The 10,078-nt window shown below is 43.3% G+C and overlaps 2 protein-coding genes across 3 annotated transcripts in view; one reads left to right on the forward strand and one right to left on the reverse strand.

Annotated features, from left to right (window-relative positions):
* Positions 1-135: 135 nt before the first annotated feature.
* IFT81 (intraflagellar transport 81) overlaps positions 136-10,078 on the forward strand; it is a 127,019-nt gene continuing 117,076 nt past the window's right edge. For both annotated transcript variants that reach the window (XR_001514778.1, XM_015567344.1), the window contains exons 1-2: positions 136-215; positions 3,422-3,572. Coding sequence is in view for 1 of the 2 variants with exons in the window: in XM_015567344.1 (XP_015422830.1) it covers positions 3,553-3,572 (20 nt within the window). In the remaining variant the exon portion in view is untranslated. The remainder of the gene's footprint in view (positions 216-3,421; positions 3,573-10,078) is intronic.
* P2RX7 (purinergic receptor P2X 7) overlaps positions 5,492-10,078 on the reverse strand; it is a 45,883-nt gene continuing 41,296 nt past the window's right edge. The window contains exons 12-13 of the mRNA XM_006768903.2: positions 9,973-10,074; positions 5,492-8,225 (exon numbers count right to left, since the gene is read on the reverse strand). Of these exons, the coding sequence (XP_006768966.1) occupies positions 7,728-8,225; positions 9,973-10,074 (600 nt within the window). The 3' untranslated portion in view covers positions 5,492-7,727. The remainder of the gene's footprint in view (positions 8,226-9,972; positions 10,075-10,078) is intronic.

Genomic DNA, 10,078 nt, shown 5'->3' on the forward strand with positions numbered 1-10,078 from the left:
TATTGGGACATACCAACCAAATGCTCCCACTGTCAGGGCAGGTAACGTGAGCATGAACATAAATACCCATAGTAATTGAGTAACTGAAAAAACAGGCAATTGCGAGGACAAAAGACATAAATAAATGAATCGCCCGGAGCCTCGTTCCGCGGCGACGTCACGCTGAGGAGGGCTCGGAAGGAGGCGGTGCGGGCCCGTGGGGGACCCGCCAGGCGGTAGGTGGGACCTCCCCCTCGGATACGGGAGACGCTTCTGGAGGCTGAGGAGTCGCGGGGACAGACACCCTCTCGAGAGGACCGCGGAGGACGAGCGACCCGCGCCTTCAGGGGGACGGAGGGAGGGAGTTGAGTGACCCCTCAGGAGGGCTGAGGAGGAGTGGCCCGCTTAGGGCGCGTGAGGAGGGGTAATGAGCAACCCCCTGAGGGGGTCTAGGGTCTCCGAGCGGCCTGGGGGCGGGGCCCGCGGGGACAGTGTAGGTGGGGGGCCATGCTGCCTCAGTCTCTGGGGGCGGGGAGTGGGGGGGGGGGGCCTAACGCCGGGCCAGGTGCCCTAGGAGCCCTGAGCTGGAGCCGCGCCCCCTGTACAGTGTCCCTCCTGGAACGGAAGCCAGGCACATCCTGAGCCGGTTCAGATGCTCCCTTAGTTGCAGGACGGGGGAGGAGGCAGCCTGAGCCAGGTGAGAAAAATGGTCAAAAGGTTTAAGTAGACACTTCTTCAAAGAAGGTACACAAATGCTCAATAAGGATGTGTAACACATTCAATATCTCTAGTCACTAGGGAAATGCAGATCAAAATCACAATGACATACCTCACCCCACTGGCTTAGCTATAACTCAAAACAGGCAATTAAAAAGATGGCGAGGGTTCCCGGGCGGCCTGCATGGCTCAGTGGTTGAGCCTCGACCTATCAACCAAGAGGTCACGGTTCCATCCCTGCTCAGGGCACATGCCCAAGTTGCAGGCTCAATCCCCACTGTAGGGCTTGCAGGAGGCAGCCGATCAATGATTCTTTCATCACTGATGTTTCTATCTCTCCCTTCCTCTCTGAAATCAATAAAAATACATATTTTTATAAAAATGGCAAGGTTGTAGAGAAATTGGAAACCTCACATTGCTGGTGGGAAAGTAAAATGGTGCAGCCATTTTGGAAAATAGTTTGACAATTTTGCAAAGTGTTAAACAGAATTACCATATGACCAAGCAATTTCACACACACACACACACACACACACACACACACACCCCTATGTGTATATATATCCAAGAGAATTGAAAAGATATGTTCATGCAAAAACTTGTACATGAATGTTCATGGCAGCATTATTTCTAATAGCTAGCAAGTGGAAGTAACCTAAATTCCTGTCTACTGATGAATGGATAAGTAAAATGTGGTATAGCCATACAATGAAATATTTTTTAGCCATAAAATATATGCTAATATATGCTAAAAATATATGCAGCTATATGCTACATAAAAATATATGTATCATGTGTTGATACATGCTACAACACATGAACCCTGAAAACATTATGCTGAGTGAAAGAAGCAGGACACAAAAGGTCACTTTTTAAATTTTTTAAAAATGTATTTTATTGATTTCTTACAGAGAGGAAGGGAGAGGGACAGAGAGCTAGAAGCATCGATCAGCTGCCTCCTGCACACCCTCCACTGGGGATGTGCCCACAACCAAGGTATATGCCCCTGACCAGAATCAAACCTGGGACCCTTCAGTCCATAGGCTGATGCTACATCCACTGAGCCAAACTGGCCAGGGCAACTTTTTTAATTTTTATTGATTTCAGAGAGGAAGGAAAAAGGAGAGAGAGATAGAAACATCAGTGATGATAGAGAATAATTGATTAGCTGCTTCCTGCACACTGGGGATCGAGCCTGCAACCTGGGTACATGAGCTGACTGGGAATCAAACATGATCTCCTTGTCCATAGGTCATCGCTCAACCACCGAACCACACCAACAGGGCTAAAAGGTCACATCCTATATAATAAAAGCCTAATAAGCTAAGTGTCCGGTCGTCTGGTCATCCGGTCAACCAATCAAAGTGTAATATGCTAATGATATGCTAAAGCTGCTCAACTGCTTGCTATGACATGCACTGACCACCAGGGGGGCAGATGCTCCAACTAGTAAGTTAGCTTGCTGCTGGGGTCCTGCCAATCAGGATGAGCCAGACACACCCTGGAGCCCTCCTGTAGTCCCTCCCCAGCTGGCCAACCTCCTGAATCCCTTCCTGGCCCCAATTGTGCACCAGTGGGGACTCTCTGCCTGGCCTGCACCCTTTCGCAATCTGGGACCCCTTGGGGGATGTCAGAGATCCCGCCAGCCAGGCCGAGGGACCCCACTGGTGCATGAATTCACGCACCGGGCCTCTAGTATTGAATAAATTCTGTTTATTTGAAACATCCAGAATAGGCAAATCCACAGAGACAGAAAGCAGATTAGTGGTTTCCAGGAAAGGAGGTATTGGGACTGATAGCTAATATGTATGAGGTGTCCATTTGGGGTGATTAAAATGTTCTGGAAAATTTAGATGCAGAACTCTTGTAAATACACTAAAAGCCACTGAATTGTACACTTTAAAAGGGCAGATTTTATGTTATGTGAGTTATATATCAAATTTTAAACAGAAACAGAGTAGACAACCAGGTTCTCAAGGGGAAAAAAAGAAGTATATACCACAAAACAATGAGCCAAACCTCATGTTCTTTCTTCATAGGGGAAAACCTCAGGCCCTCACACAGAGTATTTTTATCTAGATAAAGGCCTATGTCTGGCTTATCTGGTGTCCTTGGTTGCATGTGAAGCCAGTTCACTTATGACAGTGTTCTCTAAAAACTGCCCTTCCTCACAGAGATGGCCCCAGCACCCATTTTTATGCTGTGACCTTATCAATTGAACCACAAGGGTAACCTGACCCAAACAGAGTCGATCTGATGGTCTCCTTTGGAAGGGTTGCAGTGGGAGAGAGGAGGCGCTTTGTTCTCTGCAAGTGACTAAAACTGAATTGAGTAACCTCAGGAGTTGTGGCAGAGTCATATATTTTATTTTATTATTTTATTTTTTAAAATATTTTTATTGAGTTTATTTATTTCAGACAGGAAGGGAGAGGGAGAGAGAGATAGAAACATCAATGATGAGAGAGAATCATTGATCGGCTGCCTCCTGCAAGCCCCACACTGGGAATCAAGCCTACAACCCGGGCATATGCCCCGGCCAGGAATCGAACTTGTGACCTCCAGGTTTACAGGTCGGCGCTCAACCGCTGAGCCACACCGGCTGGGCAGAGTCATCTATTTTTAAAAAATACTGATTTTAAAGAGAGAGGAAAGAGAGAGGTACATCAATTTCTTATTTCACTTATTTATGCATTCATTGGTTGATTCTTGTATGTGCCCTGACTAGGAATTGAACCCAGAACCTTGGTGTATCAGGACAGTGCTCCAACCAACTGAGCTACCTGGCCAAGGCCATGGCAGAGTCATCTTGGTGGAGAAGCCAAGGAGGGGAGCCTGCAGGATCAAAGATTGACACAGATGGGCAAAGGAGCATTGAGGTGAGAGTAAGAAAATGGCCTCTTTGGTTTTTGTTGAGTTTCTATTTCCTGGGTCTGCCCACTTTGTTCACCTTTGCCCTTAAGATTCCCATGACCTTGTAATATATGTACTTTCTTTTTTTTGAGCTGGTATGCTTCTGAAAGTTGGAATTGAAAATACTTTGGTTATGATGTTAGGTTCCAAGAGATGAAAGATATACTGTCACCAGGAATGTGGGTGTTAACTGTTTGTATGAAGGCAGCAAATTAGAAAGAGGTGGGAGGCACTGCCTGAGGACACCAGTATTAAGAACAGCAATAATAGCCCATTAAGAGAAATAAGTCCCTATAAAAAGCAGAGGCGAGAACTCCAAAAAGCTCTTCAGTCTGGGACCATTTAGTTGAGAGGCCAGCAGTGGCCAACATCGGTGTGCCTTAGGGTGTCATTTGGTTACAGCATGGTAAAGATGATGTTTGTCACAATGGCCTTGAGCCACAAAAGGCCAGTCAGATGAAGCAATATTCTTTGATGAAATGAAAAAATCGTTTACATTAAATGTTTAGGCATTGAAAGATGTAAGATTCACTTACCTGGCACAGATCTTGTGAAATACGTCATTGTATAAATAACAGATTTATGTGGACCAAATGTACAATTCCATATACCTCTAGAAATAGCTCATCTTCTAAATGAAAAACAGGTTGGTTGCAAAAGTGAATAATGAAAAATTATTTTCTAATTTTGTTTTTGCTTTCCCCATGGAATCCTTGAGGCTGAAGCTATTATAGAACAGAAAAAAAACCTGACTCTAATCTAAAAGCCCATATGCTGATCACAGATAATCCTCTGTGCTATCTGCTGCATCAGTGGGTCTCAAACCTGTCAGACCCAATGTCCCTTTTAAGATAAATATTTTCTAATATCCCTTTAGTAGCCCCGAAAGAAATTAACATGGAATAGAATCTACCTGCACTCAATTAAATATGCATATATGTAAATGTACAGTGGGGCCTTGACTTACAACTGTCCCAACTAACGAGTTTTTTGAGATACCAGCTGTCTCTCGGCAGATTTTATGCTCTGAGTTGACAGAGTAATTTGAGTTAACGAGCTCGGTCTTGGAACGAATTAAACTCGTAAGTCAAGGCCCCACTGTACAGAAGTTGAAGAGATCCAAAGTCTTTACCATGGTCATGTATCTAAGACGAAGGGAAATGTAAGGAATGGCTGGCAGCATCACTATCAACAGTATCCTGTTCTGAGCAGCCAAAAAATATCTGTCAGGTTCCAAAACACTTTCATTACCCAAGAAGGAAACCCCACATCATTATGTAGTCACTCCTCATTTCCCCTCCTCTTCAAGCCTTTGGCAACCACCAGTCTGTTCTCTATTTATATGAATTCGCCTAGGCTAGATACTCTATAAATGGAATCATACATTTGATCTTTTGTGCCTGCCTGGCTTCTTTCATTTAGCATAATGTTTTCAATAGTCATTTACGGTGTAGCATGTGTCAGTGCTTCATTCCTTTTTATGGCCAAATAATTATTCCACTCTATGGATATTCTTCATTTTGTTTATCCATTCATCTGTTGATGAACACTAGGGTTGTTTCCATCTTTTGCCTGTTGTCAGTAATGCTGCTATGAGCATTTGTGTATGGATAGCCATTTGAATCTCTGCTTTCAGTTCTTTTGGTTATATGCCTAGAAGTGGAATAGTTGGATCCTATGGAAATTCTGTGTCAGGAAGTGGGGGCACAGACCAAATATATATCTTATGTCACAGTGCCTTAATGAATATATGTATACATATATATGTACATATGTATATGTGTACATATGTACATATATATGTATCAAATGAATGTGTCAGTGAACGAGCTAACTGTAATTGGTGATATTCTAAGAAAAGGAAGGAAAAGAAACACTTCAATAATCATGAATTATACATTATTTTTTATTATCAAAACAGTCAGGTTATGACAGCTACATTGCCAAACTAGAATTAGGAAGTGTTTTAAAAAATGGTTTCCTCTAAGGAGATGAATGCAAGTTCATTACCTATTCTGCATGAAATCAGTGTTACAAGGAAGCACATCTCTGATATAGAGATGAATCAGTGAGTATTGTACAGTTATCATTAACAGAAGAATGGATTGAAGTACAGGAAGACAGGTCCTACAAAATGTGATTCTCCTTGGTGTGCCTTTGGTGATGACATTATTTTATGTAGGAGACTAAAAATAAAAATTCAAACATGATGCATGTCTTTATAGGAAGTGTCAGACATTTTACAGACTGTTGACGTCACACATCACCCTCTCACTTAAAGCATATGTGGGTAAAGGGAAGGAGAACAGTAGGTGGATCCAGTGATTAGCTGTCACCTCAAATTCTGCCTCTATCTGGGGCCTCCACAAGGTGACAGAAACTCATCAGAAATCAGGCACCAAAAAATAAAGGCATAAAGACTCAGAGGCCATCAGAATGGAAATCTGTAGCTGTTAATAGAATTCTGGAGTAAGAATCTCCATTCTGAAGAAGTCATATATATATAATCTACTTTTTAAAAAAAAACTGGAAAGGTTGCAAAAATGACAGTGCAATCTGGCCTAATGAGCTTGATTCCTGAGTTGAAAGCCAGATAAAATCCTGGATCACAAAAGAAAGCTGCTGTTTTTTTAAAAGTATCAAAAATGGTAAATCTTAGAGTATGTATAAAAAATCTGACAGGTCCTTCATTAGTCACAGTGTTGAATAGTGGTCTCTATTTATTCTTCACAATAGTTGTTTAGAAATAGTCGATTCTAGCGCCAAAACCATGAAAAGGAAATCCTGCAGGAGGATCCTAGAACCTGGGACTGTCCATTTGCATATTTTTAGAGGCTGATGTATGGGTATGATAAAGGTTTGGGTATAGGTTGCTTTTTGAGTAGCATCCAGACTGCATCTACTTTAATTGGCTGCAAAGCGCAAGACATTAAAAGCTTAAAGACGGCCTTTTCCAGTTCTTAACAGCAGTGGTTATTTCCAGTCGTAGAAATGTAATGCAATTGAAATGTATTGGGCAGCGTGGCAGTTAAATTGGATGGATTCCAGGGCTGGGCTGGTGAGTTACCCGATTCCATCTGCAGCCCTCCTAGAACTGCTGAATGGGAACCTAGGCCCCTAAGGAGCTCCAGAGGTGGTCCAGGCTACTTGAGACCTTTAGGACCAGGGAAGGTATGGGCTGAGTCTATGTCCCCAAGAGTCCAGCTTGCTCTCTTGTCCCAGTTATCTGTTGCTATAGAACAAAGAACCCAAAACTTAGCGGCTTAAAACAATTTTGTTCTGTGCATTCATGGGTCAGCTCTCACTTGGGTTGTCTCATGCAGTTGCAGACGTGTTAGCAGGCTCTGAAAGGGTCTAAAGTCTTCTCTCCCATGCCTAGTGACTGGGCTTGTATGATTTGAAAGCTGGGACTGGTCGGTCATCTCTGCTCTCCACATGGTTGCTTGGGCTTCCTCACAGCAAGGCTGTCTCAGGATAGTCAGACTTTTACCTGAGGTCTGGCTTCCTGCACAGCAAGTGTCAAGGGACAGGGAGTGGAAGTTGCCAGCCTCTTAAGACCAAGACCTTGAAACTGACCCAGCATCACTTCCACTATTGGATAAGCAATCAGAGCTGCGCAGATGCAAGGGGAGACCTAACCTTCAGGTCCTGAGAGACAAAGGCCAAGGAATTTGCAGCCACTTTGAATCCTTCACATTCTCCAACCAGGACTCAAGACCCAAAGAGTTTGTTCATAGTTGGACATTATCCTAGTCTGACCTCATAATGAGTTGCTTTGTATTCATATAGCTCTCTATGCGTTAACAAGAAAGCTTGTATACACTGTCTCAATTTTTCCTCCCAATATCTCTGTAAGAGAGTAGGTTGGATCGTAAGGCAATTGAGGTACAGAGGTTAAAGGCCTTAGATCACACAGCTTCCCAGGGGCAAAATTGAGACAGACGTCTGAATCTCTCCACTCTCAATCCATGTTGAGGGATTCTGGCTGGTTTGTTTGTTTACCCGGGTCTCTCTGCTCTCTGACACATGCAGAGTGGCAGCGGAGGAAATCTGGCCACAGATCTTGGCTGCTGAAGCTCTGGTGCAAGCAGAAGTAATTTGCCTATCACTGCTCTGTTCCATCAGTAAGGACTCTTGAAGCCACTGTACTGGCCTTCACTCTTGGGAAACTCTTTCCGGATTCTCCAGCGGCAACAGCTGGGCAGGATCGCAAAGTCAGCCAGGTCCTTGGAGCCGAAGCGCCAGGTGGCATAGCACCTGTAGGCGCAGTGCCGCAGCTGGTTGTTGGTGGCATCCGCATCCAGCTTCAGCAAGGGCTCCTGGTAGAGCAGGAGGAACTGCAGGGCACGTCTGGACAGGATGAGCTGCTTGAATGGCTCTGAGGTCGTGATGCAGGCACCTGGCTTTTTCCGACAGCACAGCTCCTCCAGGCATTGGTGACTCTTGGGGAGTTGGGATGGGAGGCAATTTCCGCACTGGCACCAGCTCGGGCTGCTGCTGGATCTGGGTGTTGCCTCCTCACTAAGTAGCTGGATTTCCTCTGGTTGCCCAGGAATGGGGGGTGGGTCTTGGAGAGACAGGGGCAGCCTGGACAAGTCTGTGAAGTCCATTAAGGGTCTCTGGAAAAGTCAAGTTTCCAAACCTATCAGCAGTGACAACCCCTAGAGTTCTAGGTTCTTTAATTTCATTATTAAATCACAAAATTACATGTAATATTACATCAGTACCGTGTGTTAAGTGTATGTATCAGGATTGGGATAGTCTTTTACAAGTATGGCCTCATTTAAGCCTTCGAAGAATCTCATGAGTTGTGTCCTTATCTCCATTGCACAGATTTAGAAAGTGAAATTCAGAGTAGCCAGGCCTCAGTGCAATTATCATCTCTTCAAAAACAGCCTGACCACCCAATCTAGGTAATGCCCCTCCCAGGTCATTCTCTTACTAGTATTGCACCATGGGATTCTCCATCCTAGTACTTATTGCCATCTGAAAGCATCTTTTTAAAAAAAATTTTTTAAAAATATATTGTATTGATTTTTTTTTTTACAGAGAGGAAGGGAGAGACATAGAGAGTTAGAAACGTCGATGAGAGAGAAACATCGATCAGCTGCCTCCTGCACACCCCTTACTGGGGATGTGCCTGCAACCAAGGTACATGCCCTTGACCAGAATCGAACCTGGAACCCTTGAGTCCGCAGGTCAACGCTCTATCCACTGAGCCAAAAACGGTTAGGGCTGAAAGGATCTTTTTAATTAATATGTTTACTTGATGATTCTTCTGCATGAAAGTGGGGTCCCTGACTGTTTTGTTTATTGTCATATCCCCAATGCCTACGCCAGTACCCAGCACACAGTAGTCAGTAAATATTTGTTGACTGAGCTCCTCTCCTTTCCCACAAGGCTCCCTCTACTGGCAAATCCCTTTGTTGTGCTCCAAGAGAAATTGTCATCATTGCCATCATTTATAAATGTCTACTCTTTGTGACATATACCTTCATTCACCAGACAAAGTCTGAGTCAAGTTCCTTAAAAGTGAATAAGTTCTCGTACATGAATGTTCACAGCAGCACACCCTGGTTTCAGACATTTTAACCTCCAAAACTTTGAGACAGGCCATTTCTGTCGTTTTTTAAGCTACCTAGTTTATGGTAATTTATTACAGCAGCCATAGAAAACTAATACATTCGTGAAGATGTCCAACAGCCTGAACTACTAAGGAGAGAATGAATTAGAACACCCACTTAGAGAAGTGTCTGGTAGTAACTCCTAAAGCTGAATGTATGCCATATGTTCAGGTGCCATATGTTTACCATAGGAGCATCATTGGCATGAACCCCAAAGGGAAACTACTCAAATTTATCCGTCAGCAAGAGAAAGGGTAAATAAACTGGATGTTTATAAAATAGAAATTATACAACAATGAGAATGAACTATTGCTATGTGCAACGTCATGGATGACTCTCATAAAAATAATGTTGAGTAAAAGAAGCCAGGCGCTCAATAGAATATATGCTATAGGATTCAAATTTTATAAAATGCTGGAAGAGTTAACCACCTGAAACTAATATAATATTAAATGTCAACTGTAATTGAAAAGTAAAAAAAAATTTTTTTAATTCTAGAAGAGCTAAAACTAACTGTTGGAATAAGGGTGGGTAGTGATAGGGTAGAGACATCAACAGGACTTCTGCAAGTGATACTCACTTTTTTCATCTGTGTGCTGGTTGCATGTGTTTGTATTTACTTCGTTAAAATTCATCAAGTATGATCTGTACAAATTTCTAGATGTGTTCGTATTTAGTAGTAAGTTTTCTTGAGAGAGAGAGTGAGAGAGAGAAAGAGAGAAGACTAAATGTTTTAACTTACTGGGATTTCTTTGCCTTTGACATCTTGCAGACTTCTCCCAAGTAGCTGCTCTTCCACCATCCTAATGTGGAATTCATCCACAAAGGACACATATTTTAATGTCTAG

The sequence above is a fragment of the Myotis davidii genome, unplaced genomic scaffold (genome assembly GCF_000327345.1).
Source record: "Myotis davidii unplaced genomic scaffold, ASM32734v1 scaffold223, whole genome shotgun sequence".
In the NCBI taxonomy this organism is placed as follows: Eukaryota; Metazoa; Chordata; class Mammalia; order Chiroptera; family Vespertilionidae; genus Myotis; species Myotis davidii.